The sequence below is a fragment of the Camellia sinensis genome, chromosome 4, assembly GCF_055761805.1.
Source record: "Camellia sinensis isolate YWXY chromosome 4, ASM5576180v1, whole genome shotgun sequence".
In the NCBI taxonomy this organism is placed as follows: Eukaryota; Viridiplantae; Streptophyta; class Magnoliopsida; order Ericales; family Theaceae; genus Camellia; species Camellia sinensis.
The window spans coordinates 57,409,611-57,436,934 of NC_138964.1; the positions used below are offsets into that span (position 1 = coordinate 57,409,611).

A 27,324-nucleotide genomic window follows, 5' to 3' on the forward strand; every position below is an offset into this window, starting at 1 on the left:
TACATGTTCTTAATGCACTCCATTTATTTATTTATTTTATGTGCTAAGCTAATTAATAATGAGAACCGGGATAAATTACAAATACATCCCCTAAAATTTATTAAAAAACAATTTCCACCATATAGTTTTGGAAATTACAATCCATCCTTTGAAGTTTCTAATTTCATAACAAAACCCCTTTATTAATAAATCAAAAAGTCAATTAATAGTTTTTAATGACGTCAGAAATTTATTTCAATTAATAATTTATGTAATTTTATCATTGTATAGAAGAGCAGTTAAAATTTTATTTTTTCAGTTAATTATGTTAAATAAAAAATTATGATAGAGACTATTTGTAATTTTTCAAGTCGCAAGGCATAATCCATATTTTAAGCAAACTTCATTAGGTGTATTTGTAATTTGTTCTAAGAATTATTATTGCTGTTATAAATAAATGAAATTTAAAATATATAGGTACAAATGAAGCAGGCAATGAAATTTTGGGGGCATGCTAGATGTAGCAAAGGGTAATTTATAAAAATTTAAAATGCTAAGAAAAAATGATAACACAAGTAATTTTTGCGTAGGGAAGATTTTATTTTATTTTATTTTTTAAGTTCTATAGCATAAACAACAGTTGGATTCTGTTCATCGAAAAAACGTAAGTGGCAGCACAACATTTTATTCTCAACAGTGATTATAGTGTCTTCGTTAAAAAAAAAGAAAAGAAAAAAAAGACAATTATCTAACAGTGATGTCAGAGATTAAAAAATTTATAATATTTTTTATTTTTTAGTCAATATGTTTTATTGACATCATATCGGTGTAATTCTCTCTAAAAAAAAATTAAACCCATGTCAACGAGTATGTCCATATTTCAACATAAAAATCATTTTTTGGATTGAAATCTTAATTGTCATTATATATTGTGTTATAGAGTGCTTATTTTTCTTACAATGAAAAATGACCTTACACTTTAAGGATTCCAAACCTTTTATCATCTTACCTAAACAATACGTACATACTTACCAATTGAAAGCCTGACTCCATGAGAATGGTCCACTTTGTCACAAACCACCTCTTCTAACTGTCTACAATCTTTGCCCACATCAACAAAGTTGACTTGAGTATCGATTCACTTTGTGCTTGGAGACTTCCCTCTCTAATAGGAGAGCAATTATTCATCATCATGTGATTGACTTGACATGGTCATATTACAAATAAATTTGGACTCTTTATTCATGTGAGACTCACGTAGAATCCACATAGATAGATAGTCCAAATATATTTGTGACATTGTCACATGTGATATAGAATAATTTTTTTATAATAGAAGGATGCGCCAAGTTCCTTTAAATGGTCAGGTCCGTTTATATCAGCAATTTCAGTTTATTTTAAATTTTGAAATTTTCTGATACTTGTTGAATATGATGAAATTTGATGATGTAGACAAATCATAACTATTGAAAATAGGAATTGGGAGATTCTCTAATTAATAAGAATTGGAGTGGAGCATTTCTCCTTAGACTATCAATTATAATCCAAAAATGAGCATTTCCAACTATTTACTTGTTAAAACACTAAACTATTGTTATATTCTAATAATGAATAAATTGTCATTATAATAAAATAATGTTGTTCCAATAGTATTTTTGTTATATTTTCTTGCTTTAATCACAATTATTGATTTGTGAATTTTCCCATTTAATCACAACTCTTTCTCTATTTGATGAGTTAGTAATTTTACCTGCAACTATTCCTTGTGTCAAATATAACATAAAGAATAACACTGCTATCAAAAGGTTTGCTATTGTCAAAAACTATATGGATCTCAATTTTGAACTCTCCAATGACTGGCTAAAATCTGACAACCCTCTTTATTTCTACAATCCATTTGGCATTTTGTAAGGAAAAATGTTTGGAAGGGTTTTGGGATCATAGTTCTACCCTTACATTTTAGTATGATGTTTGGTTTGAGTTTTAAAAAATTAATTTCACCCCTTCTTTTGAAAACTCATTCTAGGCAGGCTCTTAAATTTTGAAATTTTGGCTACTGATCGTCCCTCCGGACGTCCGGTCGGTCGACTGGCCAGTTGACCTGAACAGTGCGATTATTTTATTTTATATTTTTAATAAAACAATATTTTTGAAATTTTAAAAAAAAAAATTATGAGCTTTTAATAAATTTTTGAGTTATGTGTTTGGTTATAAGTTGTAAGTTTTTGTATCAGATATCATATGTCACATCAAAAATTCCTCACTCAATTCAAAATTATTTTCAAAACTCATTCACCAAATAAATTTTCTACACTCAAATCATAATTCCAAAACTCACAAACTAAAAATACAAGTCCTATTCTCAAATCATATTTAGAAAACTCTACCAAGTGCTACCAAGCATTTGCACCATAAGAATAACATTTTTAGCATATAGCATTCTCACATTTTTTTTATTGTTAAAATATAGTAAAACCTAACAATTTAGATATTTAACCACCAGAGATGCTAAAGTTATAAGGCGAAAAACATTATTTATATAGAATTTTGATGCGTAGAATCTCTCATATGAGTGGATTCCACATGTGTGAGCCCCACGTTCATGTGAAAGTTTCTATACATTTTACGTATCTAAAGTCTGTGCATGTAACATTGTTGATGGTAGAACTGACTAAATTTTTTTAAAAAATTACAAACCGATCTAATCCAGGTTTGATTTGATTTGATTTTCTCAATACAAGACTTGATTTTAGTTCTTAAAATAAGTGAATCATACTTCCCAGTTTGATCAGTGACTTTATATAAATACGGATCCAATTTGAAATAAAAATAGACCATTTAAATATAAACATACAAATTTAAAACTTATCGTATACAATCAAATATCTTATGAAGACACTTACCAATCAATTTTATTAACTAGACTTATTAAACTACAAATCCTTACTAATAAATTTATCACTAATTTACCCTATCTTTGTATCAAAATATACATACAAAAGTTATAATTCTCAGTTTCTGTAAGCGTGTTCTTGTTTAGGCAATCATCTAAACAATTCTTAAATTATGAGTAACATTTTGTAATCATGTTGTGAATGATAGCAAAATTTCTAAAAAAATGCAGCATTTTACTGGCCAGCATGATTTGGTTGCAAAATTATCATGATTTAGTTTTTAATTTCATAGAATTGCAAGTAATGGTTCAGCCCTTAATTTACTTCTAAACCAAACCATACTCAACCTTAATGGTTTTACTTCACCATTGATTTTTGGACTTCTTGCTATTTTTTAACAATAGCAAGAGTTTTACTTGACCATTGAAGCAGCTCTGATGTAGCAATAAATTGTTGCATAACAGCATAGAGATAACAATATTTGTCACCTAATAAATTTCACTAGGTTTTTCAACTCCTACTTTGATCCAAACAAGCAGCGCTATGGTAGATCCTACATATATACATGGCATCTGTTAAAAAATGAGAAAAATGGTTAAAATTCATTATAACAACCCTCTAACAAAAAATAAAACCATAAGGTTTGTGAACAAACATTAACATTCACCCAAATGGAGTTGGAGGGGACAAGGGATGGTCTAGTGAATGAGGTACTCCCTCATTGTTGTGTTATACAAGAAAATGGAGATTTCCACCACTATAAAAATTCAAAAATCAATCCACCTGAGTTTCATGCATAGTAGACGCCAATACAGGGGCTTTTTACATCAACTGCCTAAGCAAATGATGATGTTTTTGCACAATCTGAAATACATAGGTATTGTGCTATGATAAGAATTCTTGGAAGGAATCAGAGTGGCCATAAGCAACAAATAATAGACAAGATTTGCATGCAGACATCCTGGATGGTTCCATAAGCTAGCAACAAATTTCACCATCCTTCACCATATTGTTGTATAAAAGCTGATAAAATAAACTAGCCAAAGTCACACGAACATCAACCTAACCTTGCTTCTCTTTGTAGTACCTGAAAACAGGCAAAAAAAAAGTTGTCAAAAAAGCATGGTGAAAAATCTTTCTGTAAGCGTGTTTGAGATGGGTATCTACAAATACATGTTACAAAGCCTACTCTTAGTTACTTGCATCAGAACTCAGCAAAAAACAGAGATTCTTCCAGATTTTTAAACACAAGAAATACCATTTTGTGCCAATAAAAAGTAAAGGCAATATCATAAACTTGGGCAATATGCTCTTCTGGAAAAATGTTGGCAAGAAAGTATTAGTAATATTATCATCTCATCTCCAAGAAGGCCTCAAGAGCCCCCAGTAGTCTTGGAAAGCCCTTTTCTATAACAAGGTGACTCTTCACCACAAAGTTCATCTTCTAAACCCTCTTCCACTAAAAATGGGGAAGACCTGCTCTGCATGACAAATTTTGGAAATCAGATTCTCCAAGTGAAAACAACTTTCCACAAATCAGTCATTAAACTTTATTTTGCAATAACAATTACGGGTGTAAAAAACCCGACGGATTAGCAAGATTACATGTATATTTATAGGCTACTGCCTGCTGGCTCTCTTAATTCCTACTAGGATTAGAATTTAAAGACTAAGATACTTCAACTTTGACTACTAAACTATTCTAGGCCCTAATGAAACCACATAGTGATCCTACAACATAGTTTGAGCCATAAGATGACCCATTGGCAACTCCTGTAGCCCATGTCCAATAATTAGGAAAAAAATATCAAAATACTAACTACTAAAACCTAATAAAACTGTAAGGATTTGAGAATTCAGTAATTGTATTCATCTCAATAGAGGTATATACAATGAGTATAAAAAAGGCATTACAAAAATTAGGTCTAATCATAATCAAACATAATCCTAAATCTAGGTCTAAATATATGTAACAGAATATTTGCAAATATACAAATAAGGAAAGAATCAATAGACAGCTAAGGGGGCTGCCTAACACTCGCCCGCAAACTCAACGGCCTAGGAAGGGCAAGTTTGGAATGTAGAAGCTCATAGCGATGCCTGTGAAGCCCCTTAGTGAAGAGATCAGCAATCTGATCAACATATGGAACAAACTGAATGTGATGGCTGCCAGATTGTACAAGTTCACGAATGAAGTGATAATCAAACTCAATATGTTTGGTGCGCGCATGGAAAACAGGATTGGAAGCTATGTATGTGGTGCTAAGGTTATCATAGTAGAGCGTGACTGGTGTGGAAAAAGGTAAGTAAGTCGCGAAGAAGGTGCAAAATCCAAACCGTCTCAGCACTTGCACAAGCTAGGGACCGGTACTCTGACTCAGCCCTAGAATTAGAAATAGTACTGTTTCTTGGCACTCCAAGAGATGAGGTTTGGACCTTGGAAGATACAATAGCCTGAAGTGGATCGCCGAGTATCAAGACATCCAGCCCAGTCAGCATCAGAGTAGGCATGAAGAGCTAAAGGACCAGAGGAAGGGCGAAAAACTAACCCAATATCTAAAGTGCCTTTGAGATAGCGTAGAATGCGCTTAACAGCAGCAAGATGTTTGGTTCAAGGGGCACTCATGAACTGAGCAGCATGATGAACCGCAAATGCAATGTCTAGATGAGTCAGGGTCAGGTATTGTAGAGAACCAATCATGTGACAATACTTGGCAGCATCAGACAGGGGATCCTCCTCTAGGGCAGAGAGTTGGGTATTTGCACTCAAGGGAGTATTGCACGGTTTGCACTCCACCATAGAACTACTGCACAAAAGATCAATAGTATACCTAGTTTGGGATAAATGTAGGCCAGAACCAAGTGAGGACACCTCAAGACCCAAAAAGTAGTGGAGGGGGCCAAGGTTTTTTTTATCTCAAACTCGGTGCCAAGAGTAGAAACAAAGGAGGAGAGCAGAGATGACTCATTTCTAGTAAGCACAATGTCATCCACATACAATAGGAGAATCATAACTTGAGACGAGGATCGATATACCAACATGGAGTAGTCAGCTCGGCTTTGAGTGAACCCATACTGAATAATAAAGGAGCTGAACTGTTGAAACCAAGAGCGAGGTGCTTGTTTGAGACCATAGATAGCCTTAAGAAGTTGGCAGACATGATTAGGAGTCACTTCAAGAAATCTATGCAAAAAAGAGTTCTTGACATCCAATTATCGTAGAGACCAACCAGAAGAAACGGCCAAGCTAACAATAGTACGAAATAGTAGTTGGCTTAACCACGGGGCTGAATGTATCATCATAATCAAGGCCATGTTGCTGGTGAAAACCCTTAACCAGTAAGCGAGCCTTGTAATGTTCAATAGAACCATCTGCTAAGCGTTTAATCTTGAAAACCCACTTGTAACCAACTGCATTCTGACGCAAGGAAGGAGGAACCATGGTCCAAGTTTGATTTTTAAGTAAAGCTTTAAATTCATCGGTCATAGCAGCCTGCCATTCCGGATATCAAACAGCTTGAGAAAAACAAGTAGGCTCCCCACTAGAAGAGGAAAGCTGAGCTGCAAGGGCACGCGGAAAAGGATAGCGCACAGTGCCATCCATGTGAATCAATGGTCTCTGGATCTCATCACGAAGACAAGTGACCATGGGATGTATTTGAATAGGTGTTGACAAAGATGACCCAAGGTTTGAAGAGGACCCATCAGGTAAAGAGCCCGATGGTGCTGGTGGAGAGCTTGGCATGGAGTGTATCATAGGCGTGGAACGGCGCTGATAGTGTTGTGGAAAAGGTTCAATAGGCCTGGATGCAGGAATACTGGCAGTGGGAGAATCTAAGGTAGATGCATCAGGGGCTTGCTGGAGAGGTGGATTGCAAGTACACTGACATGTAGCTGCTAGAGGGAGGACAGTCGCAAAGATAAGATATGAAGTTTCTTGAGAGTGGGAGACAGATTGACTTTGAAATGTTGCCTTATCAAAGCATACATGATGGGACATGTAGACCCTATTGGTTACTGGATCAAGGCATCAATATCCCTTGTGCTGGGAGTTATAACCTATGAAAACACATTCAATAGATCTTGGCAATAGTTTGTTAGTAACATAAGCACCAAGATGTGGGTAATTGGAACCCCCGAAGACATGAAGATCAGTTCAACATGGTGGATGACCAAACAGATGAGAAAAAGGGTATTCCCATTGCCACACTGGGGTAGGAAAGCGATTAATAAGATAGCTCGCAATGGACACTGCTTCAACCCAAAGATTGAGTAGGACACAACTGGACACAAGAAGAGTACGGGCCATTTCAGAGATGTGGCGATACTTGCGTTCAACTAGACCATTTTATTCTGGAGTGTGAGAACATGAAAGGCGATGGTGAATCCCTAGAGTCATGCATAAATCAAAAACCGAAGAATTAACATACTTTGTTCCTCCATCACTTTAGAGAACTATCAAAATGATTTTTAACAGATGCAAGAAAGGTTTTAAAATGGATAATAACCTCTGATTTGCGATGCATAGGATAAATCCAAGTGTAACGCTTGAAGTCATCAGTAAATAAGACATAATATTTATATCCAGATACTAAAAGGACTGGAGATTGCCAAACATCAGAATGAACTAATTCAAAAGGAGCAAAGGCACTTATTTCAGGAAAGATGTGTGGATTTACCCAAATGCACATCCCTTACAAAAGGATTTTTGAAAGCCAAAATCAGAAGATAAGATTTTATTTGTTAAAATCCACCTACTACACACCTACCACTACCACCTACTACACACTCACCTACTTCACCTACTCTCCACCTACTCCTCACCTACTCCTCACCTACTACACACTCACCCTCTTCTATATATAGGAATCATGAATCATTGTAATAAATATCAATATATCAATCAATAATACATCAATTTTAACATGGTATCAGAGCAAGGTTAAGAACCTGTTCATTCTGCTTCACCGGCGGGCGGCAGCCTCGCCTTGGCCGCCCGCCGGACCTCTCTCCAGCCGCTGCTGCCTTGCGCCACCAGCTCACGCTTTCACTAGCCTCTTCATCTAAGTCATAGTCTGAAACTGTTACAGCCATGATAAATGGTAAGGTCATGGGTCCGTCCTCCTCGGCGACTCCACCTCCATGGTCATCGGCCTTCCTCCTCTGTTGATCTGCACATCCTCAGTCACCACCATCGCTCCAACATGATGATGCATGGCACTGACGATACACATCCAGATCCAAATCTAGATCTATCGAATCTGTCATCTCTCTCTTCAGAAAAGATGGCGACCTCACTGCGAGCTCCGATGGCTACTTCAGTTCCTTCTTCGTCTTCATCACGGTCCTTGAAAAAATAGATATTCAGACCCTATGTGCCATAAATAGCAAAAACGGAGCTAAAATTCCGATGCCTCCAGTGAACCCTAAGGACCCATTTCTCACGAAGCTCGCCTCCGTCACCGCAACGTCGCCGGAGAAGCTCCTGAACCGAGCTTCCAACTCTGATAATCTTCCTTACTTGGACCTCTTTGAATCTCCCACGCTCATGGCTACTCCTGCCCGGTCCCACTGGTTCTCCGATCTGCTTCCTTTTAGCTCAAGTCCGACAAAGAGGTAGGAAGCGCACCACGATTGGGTGAGCTTCTTCATCAATCCTGTTCACGTTCTGACCCAAACAGATGGGCTGACTCGAGCTCTCTCTCTCTCTCGGCTGGTTTTGTTTTTGAGTGTTGAAAATGTAAAGAAATACACATGCAGCACCTCCTCTCTCTCTCGGCTGAACCACATGGGGGGCACCCACTCAATCTCTCTCTCACTCTCTCTATCTCAAACAGATCTTCAAAAAAAAAAACCCTCTATTTTTTTTTATTCTCTTTGTTCCCACATGTCTCACCCATAACCCTTTTTATTTTTTAAACCACTCTTCATAAAAAAAAAAAAAAAGCCTTCTGTTCCACCGCCTGAACATCCTCCTCCCAAAAAAAAAAAATAAAAAATAAAATAAAATAAAATTCTGTGTTTTCTTTCTCTATTTTATTTTTTTATTCTTATTATTATTATTACACAAACCAAAACAAATACATCACCAACCCCATTGTCTCTCTCTCCTATCACCCGCAGATACACACACACACACTTGCACTATACCAACTCATTATAATATATTAACATCCACTATCCTCATCATGTAGCCCACTTTCTCTCTCTCATTTTTTCACTTTCCAATCCCCCGAGGCACATGCTTTCGCCATTAATCTATTCTTATTATTATTAAAAAAAAAAAAAAAAAAAAAAAAAAACATATACAAAAACAAATACCAAACCCATTGCAGGTTTTCACAAAACCGTGGGCCACGAAACCTTTTTTTCTTATTATTTCTTTGCACAAAAAAAAAAAAAAAAAAAAGAAGAAGACGAACTGCACACCAAACTCATTTTATTCATGTCGGGGCTCACCCCGATCACATTTTACACACACACACACAAAAAAAAAAAAAACCCACAAAACAAAACAACAAACAACCACATCCACAGGCGGGATTTTTTCTTCGCCTATTCCGCCGGTCTCTTCTTCTTGCCTCCGTCCTGAGCGGCTCTTGCCGGTGTTGCCTCCATGTTTCCCCCTCCACTGGGCACGATCACTACTCCCTGCTCCTCCACTGCCGCATATGGCGGACCTCCAAATCGGAACATAACGGTGGCCTTCCGCTTCAGCTCCTTATTTTCCGCCTTTAGCACACTTATCTCTGCTCGCGCATCCTTATACATGCGTTGGAGCAGAGCCAGTTGGGCGTTTAACTGCTGCACCTCATTTGTCCTACTCTGCAGCCGATGCGACAAGTTTGTGACCGCAGTCATGGTTTCCACGTATGACTTCAAAGTATACTGATTGGCCTCAATATCAGTTTGCACCGCCATTTTTTGCTCCACAGACCGCATAGGAAAGTTCAACGGAGCAAAACCAGCGGCGCTTGGTTGAGGTTCAAGGGCCACCGCACCGGTTATTTCTCTTGTGGACTCGTTGAGGTCGGGAAAGAGAGTGAGCAGACCACGGGACGAAGAGGCCATATTCTGGGTAGTTGAACGGGAAGAAGAGGCCATTGTTCAGATGTTTCAGAATGCAAATATTCAGATGTTTCAGAATGAAAATGTTCAGCGGTTTCAGACTGGTTTGCACAGCCTCCGCCTCAGTTTATAAAGACCCTGACGAAGAGGCAGACACGCGCATCATGCACCGCTCGGCGCTCGACGACAACATGGGCGCGCCTTTTGATGGCACGTCTTTTGATGGCACGCCTTTTTATGGATTGGGCACGCCTTTTGATGGCACGCCTTTTGACAGATTGGGCACACCTTTTGAGGGTGCGACTTTTCCAACGGTCCGACATGACCCCATAAACTGTCTTCTATAACGGTCCGACATGACCCCCTAAACTGTCCCGACATTTGATTCCGGTTAGCTTCTCCATCGGTCTAGTGTGACCTCGTCAACTGTCCAGACTTTATCTGCTACAACGGTCTGCCACAACCATCCAGTGTCCTCTACAACGTTATGACACACCCATCCAGTGTCCTCTACAACGTTATGACACAACCATCCAGTGTCCTCTACAACGTTATGACACACCCATCCAGTGTCCTCTACCCCGTTATGACACAACCATCCAGTGTTTCCTATCCTCTTTATTTTATGTATTGGTCTATTTTCTTGTTTTGTTACTCTCTCCAAACTCAAGTTGGTTAGTTCCTATCCCCCTTGAGTTTGCGGGGGGCTGTTAAAATCCACCTACTACACACCTACCACTACCACCTACTACACACTCACCTACTTCACCTACTCTCCACCTACTCCTCACCTACTCCTCACCTACTACACACTCACCCTCTTCTATATATAGGAATTATGAATCATTATAATAAATATCAATATATCAATCAATAATACATCAATTTTAACATTATTGCACCCCAAATAAGACAAAACCTTGTGAGATGGATGACCAAGACGACTGTGCCAAACTGACAAAGGCAAGATAGTAGAAGCAAGAGCTTATGGAACAGGATGAACATATGGTAGTGGATAGAGATCATCCCTACATAGGCCCTAAAATAGAAGAGCATCAGAGGCCAAGTCCAAAATGTAACAATGATTAGCATCAAAGGCAAGTAAGACATGATTATTCTTAGTAAATTGAGCAACCGATAGAAGGTTCTTACGCATAGCAAGAACATGATAAACATTGGGAAGCTGAAATGAAGAAGAACCAAGGGGTAAGGACATGTTACCAATGTCGGTGATAGGAAGATTATCACCACTGCCAAGAAAAACTGGATCTGATCCAGTGTACGGGGTACGATTCTACAGAGGGCAAGCATCTCTAGCCATGTGATGGGTAGCACCAGTATCAGGATACCAGTTTAGGTCATAAGCTGTCTCAGGCTGATAAGACAAATGTGATTGTTGAAAGGGTGACGGAGAGGGCTGCTGCTGACAAGCTTGGGGCAGGTAAGTCAATGGAAGAGATTGTTGTGCCAATTAAAGACCAGCAAAGGCTGTATGAAGAGAGTCAGCAGGTGGGCGAGTACACCACCTAGGACACTGAAGAGCCATGTGCCCAACACCATTGCACAACTGACAGAAGGAACTCGAAGATCTAGCGGAACCTGCATAAGCTCCAGAACCACAATTACTATGGTTGTGACAACCCCTGTTGCGATTTCGATTCCTATTTTGTCCCCCACGATTACCAAAACTAGTGCCTTGTCCAGAACTAGGATGGGTTTGGTTACCACGATACTATTGGGCCAAAAGATTAGTTTGTGGAGATGGAATAGCAACAGATGCTTAAGCCTCAAAGGATAGGAGGCGAGCACAAAGGGTCCAAAAACGAAGGTAATGGGGGCAAGTATTGAGTGGCAATCATAATCATCTCATAGCCCAGCCCCAAACCACGAAGAACATAAGTCACTAAATCATCGTTGGACATCGGTTGGCCAATTGAAGCCAAGGACTTCGCATAGAGTAGATAGTCGGAGATGGACCGATTATCCTTAGTAAGAGACAATAAGCGAAATCGAAGGATAGACACATGAGCAACAGATTGCTAGGAAAATTGATGCTCTAGATAGCTCCAAACAGCTTGTTAAGAGTGAAGACCAGCAACCAAGCCTAGAATGGGCTCAAATAAAGTATTAAAGTGTTTGATCGATATGAAACCAAAACAAATACTCAAGGTTACGGACAACAGGTTGGCCTACAATGGTTGGGAGAAACTTCAGGGGTAGAGGATATTATCCATCAATAAAACGCCAAAAATTCTAGCCAACAAGGACTTCATTTGAGAATACCAAAGAAGATAGTTGGAATCCATTAATTTCATAGTCACTAAATTGGTGATGTGAGGAACTAAAAACGTAGAACTAGAGGCCATAGAACCAGATGAACTGGAGGTAGATGTCATGGCATAGCAAATAGAGAACAATAGACAACTAAGGGGGCTGCCTAACAAAAACACCACTTAATATATTGAGAAACATTCTAACCTAAAATAAGAAAAAATATCAAAATACTAACTACTAAAACCTAATAAAACACTACTTAATATATTGAGAAACATTCTAACCTAAAATATACATTAAAAATAAGACAAATTATCCTAAACAAGATTGTATAAAACTCTATGTCTACTACATGTGAATTTTCATATTTACCCTTTTTCTTCCTCCCATACTTGTCATCACTAAGGAAGAGTAAGAGGCCATTAATAGTGCAAAGAAGGGGATATTTTCTTACAATAATAAAAAAGACAAAAAACAAACGACTGGGTGAGATAAAATTCATGCACATCGTGCATGCCACTCCTATAGCTTAATTGTAAATCTCATTTCGTAAGTACAAATTGTAACCCAAAGAAACCATCATTCAAAAAGGTGGCAAAAATAAAGACAATTTCGACAATCATAAGGACAAGAGGAAACCTAATGACATGGGTTCAGGTAGTGAGAAAGATGCATGCTACAAAGGGATTGGAGCCAGGTAAAGGGATTTGGGCTATGATGCACGGAGACGGACACAGACGCGAAACACAATACGAACACCCAGACATGTAAATTTTCAAAACATGGGGGGACACAACATGCTAGGACACACTCCACATATATAAATATATTTATTTATTATATGTCTAAAATAAAAAAACCATTAGTAGGTAATTAAAAATACAAAATATTAAACCCAATGACATTTAGGCTCCGTTTGGCAAGAGCTAAACGGGGCTTTTTTGGCTATTTTAGCTACAAAAGACAAAATAGGCTATTTTAGCCACAAAAAACAAAATATCACATCCAACCCATAATCATTACATTCTTCTCTCACAAAAAAAGTCAAAAAAGCCAAAAAGCCAAAAAGACCTTCCCAAACCAAACTTTTTAGCCCAGGCTAAAATAGTCAAAAAAGCCAAAAAGCCAACCCACTTCCCAAACGGAGGCTTAAAATCAAATATTGGTTCTTATAAAATTACAATAATAATAAAATTAATAAACACAGTACCAAAAGATTTTTGTTGGTGTGGAGTCTTTTAATATTAAAATACTATGTATATATAATATTATAATGGAAGATGTGTGAAGGTCAATGCATTAGTGAGGTCAATGGGATGATGGTGGCTTCGTGGGATGGTGATCTTTAGTGGGTCCCTACAAACCTATTATATATATATATATATATTAAAACAAATCAATATTAACGAAGAGACATACGAGGAAGAACAACAAAGGCGACAGAGGAAGAAAAACGAAGAAGATAGAGCAAGAATGAAGAACAAAAGAAACGAATCGAACAGAACGAAGAACGAAGAACATCTTAGGGCTGTCTCTCACTCTCTCTCTCTCTCTCTCTCTCTTTGAAGGCGAAGATGACTGATGAGGAAGAAAAACAAAGACTACAGAGGAAGAAAAACGAAGAAGATAGAGCAAGAATGAAGAACAGAAGAAACGAATCAAAGAAAAGAACAAAACGAAAAACGAAGAACAGGTTAGGGCGCTCTATCTCTCTCTCGTCTCCAAGAGGTTAGGGCTTTGATCCACCTCTTTATTTTTCAAGCTTTATCTTGTTACAGAGTGTCCAAACGTGTCTTGGTGTGTGGAAAACGTGTCCGGCTAAAAAAAATTTTAAAAAAAAACAGAGGACACGTTTGGTAGAGTGCTTGACATGTGTCCACCGCGTGTCCGATGCATGTCCGTGTCTGACACGTGTCGGACACCTGTACACTGCCTCCGGCAAGGTGTCCATGCTTTCTAGGATTTGGTATCCACAGGCTTGCTCTCGACAATCAAGTATGTCTTGGGAAATGGTTGTGAAGGTATGCCATGAAAGGGAGATGTATTGCAGAAGGGTGCTGGAAAGGAATTTGTAAGGGCTAGGAAGCTTTCTCTTACTGTTATATATTTAGTAATAGAGAGTACAAGTTGAGTTTTGGAGCAATTGTCAGTGTGGGAGAGAGAAGCTGGAGCTGGCTTTCCCTAATATTTACTAGGCCATTATTAATATTTCATGGGCTGCTAGATGAGTTCCTTTGATGCCTCTAACTTAATTAAATGTTTTACTTACCAACACGCACATATACACACACATGGAAAAAAAAAAAAAAAAAAAGAGCCAAGGGAGAGATCGGGCCCTATTTGGACTTACATAGTCAACTTTGTGCCAATAAAAGTTTCAAGTTTATTTTGGATTTGGAATGTTGAAGTCAATTTTACTTATGATTTAAAAAGTTGTAAAAGTCAGGGATATTTTGGTAATTTTACTTTTTATAAAAAAAAAATAGCAATTTCAAAATTTCTAGATGTGGACTAGAAGGATCGCCCATGGGTTATATGGATCAAGTAATGTCATTAAGTCCTTTTTTAATGAGCTAAGAAGCATAGGCACACGACACAACAAGGACACGTGTGGAGGACATGCTCTAAATATATAGTTTTATATATTTATTATACGTCATATATATATTTTCATTCAAATATAATAGAAAAATACAACATGACACAATTTTTAAAGTTTAAAGGATGAGGTATTAAAAGGTATAAATCTACATTTTTCCTCTTTTATCATTAGATCCCAAATTATTTTATTCAAACTTGTAACATGTTTCATGTGTCTCAGCAATGGACATTTATGTCCCCCAAGCGTTTGAAGTGTGTTCTCAGATCTAAAAATAAATGAAAAAAAACAATAGGACAGATTTGGACATGCTAATCAACATGTGTCAAGAAGTGTTCAACATGGATATGACACCTAAGAAGTGGTTGTTTCTTAGTAATAAGACTCGTAACTAAGAAACATTAGATTTTAGAAGTCAAAACTTTAATTCCCAAAAGAGAGAGTCCAAGTCTTCTTAGATGTAGGATCCGTTTTAAGCTATGAAGCACGGACATGAACACGGACACACATACGGACACGGGCACGGACACAGACACGGGACACGGCAATTTTTAAAAAATGGAGACACGGGCACGGTAGGTGACACGACAAATTTTTTAATTTTTTTATAATATTTTTATTTTAATGTACATTAATTATTTTATTTATTTATTATATTTTTTAAATAATGTGTTCCAATTAATTTTTTTATTTTATTTTACATACATGTGTTTATTTATTTTTTAATTAATATGCATAAGTATATATTATCTTCTAAGTATATTATATGTTATATAATAACTATTATATAATATTGTAGACACCCCATTTTTGACCGCCCTTAAGACTTGGGCGTTACTGATGGTTTACTTGGTGGAGACAGGTGTGCAGGGGAAATGTTCAGTTTCTTTGGCAAGGAGAAAGGCAAATCCTTCAAAACACTTTGTTTAGGAGTTTGGAGTTGAAGAAGAGAGGAAAGGAGAGGAGAAAAATAATTTGGGAGAAGTTCGGCATGAATCCGGGTAGAAGCGAGTCGAGCAGCCCTCGTTGAATCGGGCTTATCTGTCTGTACGCTTGGAGTTTAGCTATGGGGCCACCACCGTCGGAAAGCTTACTTCCGGGGCTTCATTTTGCACTCAAGAATCTCCTAGAACCAAGTCCGGGTGGGGAAGATATGATCAGTTGAAGTCGGGCATCATCCCGGTTGGATCGAATCTGCGCGGCTTCACGAAAAAGGGCATAACTTTTTGCACAGAACGAATTTTAATGCAAGGTTTGCGCCATTGGAAAGCTAACTTCCGGGGCTTCAATTTGGACACCCACCGGCCATTTTTTGACCTTGGCAGCATCTATCGGCAATCTATTTATCCGGCCGGCAATTTATTGTGCCGACCGGCACTTTATTGTGCTGACCGGCAAATTTTGCTGGCCGACGACCTTCCGGAGCATTCTTCAGATTGAGTATATGCCAACTGTGCCAGCTGGAGGGCACAGAATGGATCCTCCATACACGTGTATGGAGGATATGCACCCTTGTTTAGCTTCCTCAAGAAGCTTTACACTTTGTTTTGCCTATAAAGGAAGCTCTCCTCTTCCTTATACTAGGTTAAAAAAACCAGCTGGGATTGATATATACATCCCTCCATATATCTCCCTCTATCTCTCTCATTCAATCATCAAATACCCTTGTTCTTGGGCCATTTCTTCACCAATCCATAGCACCACACCCCTACACTTCATTCCAGCACATTGGAGGTCATTTGCAGAGGCTAGGAGCACCCAAACTTCAACCAAAAGCTGCTGTTTCATTGGTCTACAAAGGTGAGTCCTCTTCTTCCCTTTTCTAGCCTATTCTTGCATCATATCTAAGCCATAGTTGCTTGTATATTTGGGCTCCGACCCAAACTGTAAATCATCATATTTTGAGGTCCTCTTCATGTTTGATTGAGGACCTCTTGCTGTTTGAGGACAGTAGCTAGCACTTCCTTCATTAGCCCTCTTTATGCCATAATTTTGCATAATATTTTTGGCTTGCGTGTGACCTGTTTAGAGGCATGTTATAAACTGTGAAGTTGCTTCTTTTGAGCCCTTCTTCAACATTGAAGAAGGGCTCAACACTGTTTGGGACCTCCATGTGCCACTTCATGTTATATCCTCTCTTTGGTCCCCATTTTTGCATGCTTTGGCAGCCTATCATGCTTCTGTTTTTGGTCTTTTTACAGGCCTAGAAATGGCCTTATTTTGACCTTCTTAACATGTTTTATTAAGGGTCTTTTCCCGTTTGGTGAATGCTTTGCATACCTCATGTTATAGCCTCTTTTGAGCCTCATTTTGCATTGCATTTCTAGCATGATTGTATACTGATTTCGGGGCTGCCATGAACTGTAAATGTGCATATTTTTGGTCCCTCTTCAATGTTGTAGAAGGGCATTTTTCAGTTTGGGCTTTGCATATACTACTTGCTTCTTTGGCCACCTTTTGGCCCATTTTTTTGCATCAGAGCTTAGCCATATCTATGTTTGTTTTTGGGGTTTTTACAGTTCTATAAAGTGGCTTATTTTGGGCCCCTCTTCAATGTTGTTGAAGGGCCCTAACATGTTTGGGGTCAGCAGCTGTGAGTTGCTTCATAATCTCATGTTTAGGGCCGTTTTTGTATGCCATTTTAGCTCTATCTTTGCTTGCTGTTTGGCCATGTCATAAACTGTAAAAATGCTTGTCTCAGAGCTGTCTTGCTTCTGTCTTCATGCTCCATGTCCATATTGTGCATGCTTTGTATAGCTGTAAGCCATTCCATGTGCCTAATCTTGCACTTCGGGATTTATTCCATGCGTTGAGTGTCGTTTCGTTATGTTTCGGGGCTGTTTTGCATCACCTATCGCCTCTGAAATTTGCATGCAAATTGTCCATGTTTGTGCCTTTCAAATGCGTCGAAAAGTTGCTTCATTACGCTTAAGTCTTGGACCATGTATCTATGCATGTTTGCATGTCATTTGCCTCCATGCACTTAGCATTTTGGCCACTGTTTTGGGCCTAACTAGAGCTGCCTAATTCATGTTTAAGACCATCCTTTGCTTATTTGCATGCTCACCTTGCATGTTTGCTTGTATCGGCATGTTGCATCCTTAGCTCGTATGCCTAAGTTGCATTGCATCTTGCATGCATCACCTTGCCTCTTGAGATGAGTATGATAGAGGTTAAGCCCCCTTGTGTGTTTATTTGGTTTGCATGCATTTTGAAATTGAAGTTGCACACTTGATTCTTTGGGCCATCATGCATGGAAATGCGTGATTGGTGGTCCGAGAATCGGGGCACATCCTCCTTTGAGTCATTAACATGATAAGGAATGTGATAGGTGCATAAATTGCTTGAATTGCATTGCTATGCAAGATTTTGCCCTCTGCTGCTGTGAGTTGCAGGTTCTGCAGGAATTTATTGCCGGCCGGCAGTATTCAGTGCCGACCGGCAGTCAATCGATGGCCGGTGGATCTATTTTGTGCCGGTGATTAAATTCCACTGCCGGTGGAAATTCTGCTCAGCCGATGATGTCCCCCAGTGTCCTAAGAGGCATCCTTGAGACTTTGGCAGTTTTCAGAGGAGCAGAGCAGGGAAAACAGAGGCAAACTATGCATGGCAGTGCGATTCCGAGCCAGTCCCGAGCATGTGTTGCATCTGGCCCTCGCCCCGAGGCGGTTTGCTGTTTTTCTTTAGTTTAGTTAATTTGTTAATTAATTAAGCAATTTGTAATATTTAATTAGCTTGCGTAGTTAATTAATTTGTATTATTATTTTGGTCCCTCCGAGTGAGGGCATATTTGTAATAAGTGTGCGTGCGTGTGTTGTATGTCTTCCAACCCCACTTCTTTCTTCCCTTTTATTTACCTGCTTATGATGGTAGATTAGGGCACATTTATTTTAGCATACCTTATGCTATGCATGCGTGCATTCATGCATTTGTTGACATGCATCGGGCTCGGCACATCATGCTAACTGCACTTATATTTCAATCCCAAATTGAATACATGTTACTTGTAGCATTTCATATGCCATTTTAGGGTTAGCCGAGCCTGTTTAGATTGCATCTTTGCATGTGTTGCATTAGCCATTTTTAACATGAACTAGGATCATGCATATGATTACTGACTAGTTTCTGTTTTGGCTCGGAGTACTAGGTAAGCTTTTATGCTTTAGCATTTCGCATGCGTGTGAGTGCTGCCATGACAGTATGATTACCATGAGGCTAGCTGCTTATGTGATATAACTGCTTGAATGCCTGTGGATGGAGGTTGAATTACCTAAATTGGAATAATGCATTAAAACTGTGAGTTTTAAGCCCACTAGATAGTGGCAAAATCATTTTTTCTAAAAGCCCACTTGAGGGTGGCAAAATCTGCATTTTAGCCTACTTGCGAGTAGCAAACCATTTTCAAAACAAACATGAAATGTTTTGTTCCAATTTGGGCGATTTGGTCTATACTTGTTTGCTGGGCGCATAACATAGTAATTCTAGGCTAACAATTGGTTTAAGAACACATAAAGTTTTCAAAAACTGATATCACGGTTAGTAGAGGCCGATCTTCGGACCGGGCGAAAGGGGGTGCTCATAGCTGACCTTCCCCGATCGTACCCAAGCTCCCGAGCCGAGACAACTCCGGTGATGACGGACATGTGGCCTTCGGCACCGAGTCAAGGTTTCCAAAATTCTCCCATAAAAAATATTTAGGTGGCGACTCTGTATCTGGCAAAGCAGTCCATGTTTGGCACTACTTTTTCAAAAATCTGTTTCTCAAAACGATTTGCCAGATTTGGACTCTTTGGTTCAGATTAAGAACCGTGAAACAAAATCGAATCCGAACTGTAGCATGAGGCTCTGCGGGGCGCGTCTACAAATATATAATAATAATAGTTATATATATATATGAATCAAGAAGATAAAGAAGAGAGAGAGAGAGAGTGATCGATTGCGATCGCGATCGCGAAGAAGAGAGAGAAGGCGAGCGAGAGAGAGCTCGTCAAAGTCGAAGGGCACTGGATCGTCAAAGTCGAAGGGGGCTATAGCTAGTTGAAGTGGATTGGATCGTCGTAGTCGAAGGGCTATCGCTAGTCGAAATGGACTAGATGGAGGTTGATTGGCTCGAGATCGAAGTCATGAGAGAGCAAGAGAGAGAGCGAGGCTTACGGTGGAAGTCGTCCAAATTGAAGTCGCCGACTAGGTTTGTACTCCTTTGCTCTTTCGTTTACTATTCTCGCCGACCGTGTCCCATGGCGTGTCCAAATTTGGACACGCGTGTCCCCGCCGTGTCCCTTGCAAAAAAATAAATTACGTGTCCCCGGCGTGTCCCCGTGTCCTCAACGTGTCCCCATATCCGACACCGCCACGGCTTCCATTTTGGCGTGTCCATGCTTCATAGGTTTTAAGTCTATATAAAGTCGGGTAATGATTTTTAATTAATAAAGTTGAGTTTTTAGAGAATCTTCAGAGCTGTTAAAGCTTCTTTGACAGAGTGTGATACAATTCTAACATTAGGTGTGATGCCTAGTTCTGGGAGTAATTCGTAGATACACCGCCACCCCAACCCCCCCCCCCCCCCCTCCTTTCTTATTTGTCTCTTGCAATTATCGCGTTTTCAAGCCTCAGCAAAATCTGTCCAGCCACTGTTTCATTCCTTTCAAGTTTTCAACCCTATTTTGCAAGCCTATTCACTCTTCCTTGAAAGTTCAACCTAACAACCAAAGCACACAAAAGAAACCCAAAACCAGCCTAGTTACTGTTCACATCCTATTAGAACAGCCCCTGTACCATTTCTTTTCATGCCAAAGCTTACCCTCTTGTTACCACATTGAACCCTAAAATTATATATTCTTTCCAAGCTTTTGGCCACATAAACTAGAGAATTCAACCCTAAAAATAGAGCTTTTTCCTGCTGCATTTTATAAATTTAAACGCTCTCTACTCGTAGGAGAGTGTTCCCATTGTCATCCTACATCAGAGAAATAACGTGATTGTCTTGGACTTATTTGACATGTGGCTAGGAAGGAAACAAGCCAGTTGGAGAAAATATCCATGTAACAAACTCCAAGTAATTGAGACTTGGCCTATTTGAGTTGAATTTTGAAATTCCTTCCCGGCCTTGGTCAAATGCAGTTGCAGGCAACTATTATCTCAGTTAAGCCCTTCTTGCATTGGAGTTTTATATTCAATTACCTTACATTTGACCGGAATTACTGTTCACAAGGCATTAGTCATGTGTTCATGACATGCACATATAAATAATGATTAGCACTAACATTAAATTTATGTGTATACCTCTATGAGGTTTACAGAGACGCAAGCAAAGGCATTGAAGTTTTTATTTTTATATTTATTTTTTGGTAGGGGGAGTTCAGTGTCATGTATGCTTACAGCAAGAAGAATGAAATCAACCTAGTAATATCGTTTAGTTTGTCCATTGAGTACACGCATGTGTGCCAGTTTATTTTTCCTTCAAAACAAACAAACAAAAAAAAATGTTCTAGGCTTTTAACATCCAACTCAACTGACACTAGTGAAATTCAAAAACTCACTGTGCAACTAAAAGTTTCTGCACAAATCTAAAATGACACAAACATAGTCCATGCTCAATAACTAGGAGAGTTCAAATTAAAATCCCAAAAAAAAAAAAAAAAACATGAAGGATCATTGGCAAGGTGGCAGAAGATAAAGAGGGAGAATTGATTTAATGCAGTTCTTAGTTATTACCTCCTCAGCAAATTTTATTAAAATGGTTGTCCGAGGTCGTTGCTGACCCTCTACAGGCACAAAATGTGCTGTAACCACAGCCGGAAATCCTGCACCATCCAAAACACCCTTCAAAGGAAAAAAAGAAAATTCATCAGAGCTTTTAATGACTTTTAACCATTTATGAGAAAACAAAGGTAATGTAGTACACACCCTTACTATTCCTGCCACAAATGCACCACAATTAAATGTCCCCATGTCTTTTGGTATTGAAATAAATCTACAATGCAAACATGGACCATCAGTAACATTTAATAAATTATAACAGCTCCAGCTATTTGTAAGTCACAATATAAATGCCAATGTGAAGAAACTGTCACCTATTCACGAGGAGTTCCTTCTCACTAATCATATATTCATCTTCATGTTCAGTGCCCTTCTCAAGTGAATCAGCTACCTATACGATATTATGCAAGAAGAAGAAGAAAAATAGTCAGTGTGTTTGAGCAACTCACCAAAAGTTTAGCCTTAAAACTTAAACAGTACTGCCCAGACTTGTCAGAATTCTTAAACAAATGAAAAGCAAGGCCACAGACATAGGCTAATTCAAAACATGCTTCACAGGGTACCAACCCTTTTCCTTGTCATGAGATTAAATGTTGTATGGATACTAAACACACATAACTCAGGGTGCTTAAGCATTTCTGGAGTTCTAAATTGCAGGATGACAGTGGCGTGCACATCAAATCTTTAAAACATATGGTGGCACATTATCAAAGTCTTTTAAGGGACTTAAATCTTGCAATCAAAATGAAATAGAAGGGATGCTCAATAGTAACTGTAAAAGGATACCTTGAGAGGAAAATAAGAAGACGGGAAAGAAAAAAGAAAAAAAGCATTAAGAAGAGGAAAAATAAACAACAAGAAGGCCTTGTTTGAGAACCAACCAGACAAAGAACGAAGTTCTATGCTCATCTTTCCTAACTGTAGTTTCAATTTATATCAAGAACCCCCATATCTAAGTGCTAGAATACCTAATAATATATATACTAAGACGCATGGACACGGATACATGACACAACACGAACACACTATCACGACAATTTTCAAAAAATGCAAGACACAACACGTGGTGGACATATATAGAATATATTATTTTATATATTTATTATGTCATATATATGAATATATCATTCTAAGACAATAAATAAATGCAATATAACAGCAATTTCTATAAATTGACATTTTTTTCTTTTATCATTATATTCAAAGTTTTATTTTTTTATTTTATTTTATTTTATTGGCACTGGAGTGAACGAATCAAAACCCGACTAATCCCCAAGGGTGCATAGGCCCTCGACAAGGAGTTTTCCGTAAGTGCACCACGGTTAATTCAAGGATTTTCCCTTAGCCCGAATTCTAAGTTATTTTGTTCAAACTTATAATTTGTTTCGTACGTGTCTAATCAGTGGACACGTGTGTCTAAGCAATGGACACGTGTGTTCTCCAAGTGTCTAAAGAGTGTCTGAATCTAAATTCTATTTAAAAAAATAGGACATGTTTGGATAAATGTCGAACATGTGTTGGGAAGGTGTCCGACACAAACACGACACCGAAACATCACCTTTTCAGAAGTGTCATGCTTCTTAGTATATATATTAACTTCCCAATACAGCCCCATATCAAGAAGCCTACTGCCAACCATTTAGGGTTGGCAACACAAATCCTGCTTCACTCTCAAAGCCACTACCAGGAAATCCAGAACTTCAAATACACACAATGTGAGTCAACCTCCCACTCCCAATTCAACCAAACCTTCTTTCCACTTAACCAAACTCATAGCCTGAAGCTCTAATGGTCCTTCATTGTACTGTACAAGTTCTTGTCAGACAGATTAGAACCACTTCATTGTACAAGCTTTGGAGACTGAAGTAGAGCAAGTCTCCTTGGACTTTCTCAAGAAGTGGGATCATCTGAAAATCAAGGCGAAAAGCATGCAATCCATAATTTTATCCTGTTGGCCCTTATTTTCATGCTTAAATTTAGTTATCTTATTTTACACCTATTTTATGCCATTAATTTATTCTATCAACAGAGTTGTAGGAAATTTAAGCTTAGGTTTGTAATTTTATTTTCAGAGAAGTTTCTCTAGAACCATTCCAGTGAGACCGTATTATCCAATCAAACCAGTGAGCGAGTTTCATTCTTTGTTTGGGTCATTCAAAATAAAAACCTGGACATGACCTAAAGCAGCCAGGTTGGTAATACTCTGAACAGGAATCAAAATGTGAATTATTTCGGTTAAAGGTTTTAAGATTGACAAAACCAAATCATACATTTTCACCCAAGATATCGCTTTACAAAATAGAAATTATCAAAGAAAAACAGAAATAGACAATAACTGCAGCAGCCTCCTTAAATTACCAACCAAAATTTTTATCTTCAAAAAATATCAAACATTCCAAGACCCTAATTTATTTATTTATTTATTTTTAAAATATAACTCCATCAATTTGCAATTTTGCACATTATTGAGTGAACCAAAACATGATATCAAAAGCCTGTCGTACTTCGATTAAAAGTTAGTCTACATTTAATGATAAAAGTAATTTCTAACTCTGGTAGAACATGCAGACATTGCTACTCCATAAATTTAGCTCATTAAGTATAATATTCTGTTCGTGAAAAGATAAAAGGGAAGTCAAAGACCCATGGAATGCAGCAGCAGCAGCAGCAGTAGCTGAAGAAGAAAGCACTACCTTTCCAAACAACACCTTCCATACTGTGCTATGTACAAAAGACAAAATGCCCAACAATCGTGTCTCCCTCCTGTTACCCTGCAGCATAAGTTTAAAATCTTACCACCACGCACACAAAAAAGCACACACATGCCTACCTATTTCAAAAAAATATCAATATAATTTATTTAGAGAAAACTTAAATGGGCAAGACACGAAGTTAAAATGTCCACTAAGTTGTATGCTTGAGTATAATTCCTGAAAAGGTTCCTTAACAACTCGTAGCCTAAAGTGGTAGGCACATGCAAACTCAATAAATATTTCTCCAAGAAGTTCAAAGCCCAATGCATATAATAGAAATTGTGGACATCAAATTGTTCCATCACAATGCCAAACTTCAAAGATTCAACAGATAATTGTGTATGATGACAACTTTGAAAGAGTGTCACCACTAGCAATCACATGAGATATATCAACATCAAGTGTAATATTCCCATACATAAAATGATAGGTAAATGAAAATACAGTTTTAGTTGTCCATTGTTAGATTGGGTCCTTTATCTGAAAGCTTCAACTCAAAGCTAAAGCCTAAAATTCCAGTTAATACAACATATGTGACAAACATTCCCTGCCAAAATTGACCAAAAGATTGGGAGCACCCCCAGCCCCATATGGGCCCAAATTCAAATTGATGACCTTTCCTTCTCCAATGGAGTCTCTGGAAGCAATTGAAAGCTCAAAATATCCAATGAGTATAAACTTGTAGAATCCAGACTTCGCTGTCCCAAGTTTAGCAGAGGATTTAGATGCTTACACATGCTATTAATGAGCTAAGAAAGGTTAGACAACGCGCATCATTACGTTTTCTATTTTTAACAAATAGAAAATGTTATCTCTCACTTTGTGCACTATGTCTCTCGTTGTTGAAATTGCTTGAAGACCAGACTCTAACATTAAACAGGCTGACACTATACCAAGGTTTACATTTCCTGCTTATAATAATCAAATAAAGGGGCCACAAGTTTGTGTATTTACCATTTTACTATGGGTGATGAAAAAGAAATTCCATCAATGAGTTAAGATAACACCCAAATAAATTTGATACGTACCAAGTAATTGTAGTTCAAGAATATGTACCAATCACTAAGCTGAAGTTCTGAAAATAAGTTATAGTATCTAACAAAAGAGTTCCATACTTTTTCCCGATGGCAAAGAAGTTCCAACACCCTAGCACCAACAGCATAGCCTGCATCCTCCAACCTGCCCCAATCCAACAACATTAGAGAACATCCACACTGGAATGTAGGATCCAATACAGGTCAATTACGCAGTAAATTAAAATATTGCCATCCATTAGTATGGAAATTTCACAATGGGGTTAAAGCAGTTGATCTCCCCCACAACTGTCAGATCAGCCTAAAAAATACATAAATTTATTCATTTTTTTAAAGACCTAATCTCTTAATTGTAGTGGGTATTGATACACAAATCATAATTGTCAATCATAAATTTGTGAATATTATCTCTTCTTCCCCCCAATTTCAACACATGGATGTTTCGAGAATAAAACAAATAAAATGAGGGTTTTTATAACAGTTTTGCTAGCAGTTATCTGTAAAATAAAACAGAACCACAGAATTATGGATATGTGGAAATTGAATGATTACCTTCTTTCTAATTCTGTGATATTGTCAACTTGGGTTTGATTGTACTGAACAAGCTCCGAAAACAAGAATGCAAATGCACTCAAACTCACCTGTAAGAATTACGAAACATGAATCATTTTCCACCATCATAAATTATTGTGGGTGCCTCTGCTTGTACTTTCTCACATTTCCCTCACGAAAAAATGAAATCCCAAACACAAAATCAAATTAAGGCTAAAACCCTCTATTTAGTTTTTCAAGAGTATGAAAGTAAAGAAAATAAATCAACATTCTGAACCTTAAATCTCTCCCATTCTGTGTCACTAAACTAGTCCTTAAATAACGAGGTAAACCCACTTCAATTTAGTTTCTGATTTATTTTATTTTCATTTAGTTTCTGACCAACCAAACGCATCACTAGGTCATTTACACAAATGGGTATAGTGAGATCTCGACAAATTGAGAAACAGCAATTTACTGGATCAGGGAATCAAATGGAAATCAATCGTGAATGTATGTGAATACATAAATAAATATGAAGAGAGAGAGAGAGAGAGAGAGAGAGAGAGAGAGAAAGAGAGAGTTTGAGGGTACCTCTTGTTTGCCCTTGCTGAGGGGTTTGTCGAGGATGTTGGTGTATTGCTTGATCTTCCCCACTCCGATCATCCTCTCCTTCCCTCTCACCTCTCTCTCTCTCTCGCGCGGGTTTCAGCGAGTAAACCAGTTCACAATTTCCGTAAGGAGCATACAGCAGTTCGGAATGGGTGTTTGTTTTTTTTGTTTTTTCAGATCGCAGCTTTTTCCAACCCGGGTGCAGACCAAGCAGTATACCTATTTTGATAATTTGAGTTTTTTTTTAAAGAGAAAATTATGTATTCTCAGGGCGGGTTTGGGGTGTCTTAAAAAAGTGTAATTTTTGTCTTTTTGAATTAGAAAAGTTGAGAAAAAAATATAGAGGTTTGGGTTAATTTTTTGACTTTTTATGAAAAAATGTGTATTAAAAAATTGTATAAAAAAAGTGTGTAAGAGATGATTAGAGAGGGGTGGCCCCAGCCGTACAACCGGCTGGAGTGAATTGGAGTTGAAAATTATTGGCTAATTTTTGTACAAAGCACTGGACGGTATTGTTTGGCCCGTGGGGGTCATCACGGGTCCCATTTTAATAATCTGAACCGTTCAGTGTGTGTAACTCGTCGAACACTATGTACTTATAAAAAATCACGTTAATCGGATATCGATAGCTATCTGATCAGATCTATTTATTTTTCAATCATTAATTATAACACCATCCATTTGTTGTACATAACTAATTTGATCATATAGTTATCGATATCCGATCAATGTGATTTTTTTGCAGACATATAGTACTCGACGATTTCTACACATTGAACGGTTCAGATTATCAAAATGGGACCCGTTATGACCCCCATAGG

General features: G+C 38.1%; 1 protein-coding gene across 1 annotated transcript; it reads right to left on the minus strand.

Moving 5' to 3' along the window:
- Positions 1-3,515: 3,515 nt before the first annotated feature.
- Positions 3,516-26,762, minus strand: LOC114315059 (uncharacterized). The gene is made up of 8 exons (XM_082924976.1): positions 26,486-26,762; positions 25,913-26,001; positions 25,442-25,505; positions 24,267-24,344; positions 21,888-21,964; positions 21,721-21,787; positions 21,529-21,636; positions 3,516-3,960 (listed from the first exon to the last, which is right to left on the minus strand). Exons 1-8 carry the CDS (start codon positions 26,555-26,557, stop codon positions 3,931-3,933), a joined length of 585 nt encoding a protein of 194 aa, XP_082781102.1. The 5' UTR covers positions 26,558-26,762; the 3' UTR covers positions 3,516-3,930.
- Positions 26,763-27,324: the final 562 nt, after the last annotated feature.

Bases quoted from the DNA above. Each gene is read 5' to 3' on its own strand.
- LOC114315059 (XM_082924976.1), bottom strand. From the start codon at position 26,557: ATGATCGGAGTGGGGAAGATCAAGCAATACACCAACATCCTCGACAAA. The intron at 26,002-26,485 runs GTACCCTCAAAC...TAATTCTTACAG, and splicing joins TCAGCAAGGGCAAACAAGAG to GTGAGTTTGAGTGCATTTGC. The intron at 21,965-24,266 runs GTAGTGCTTTCT...AATATCGTATAG, and splicing joins GGAAGGTGTTGTTTGGAAAG to GTAGCTGATTCACTTGAGAA.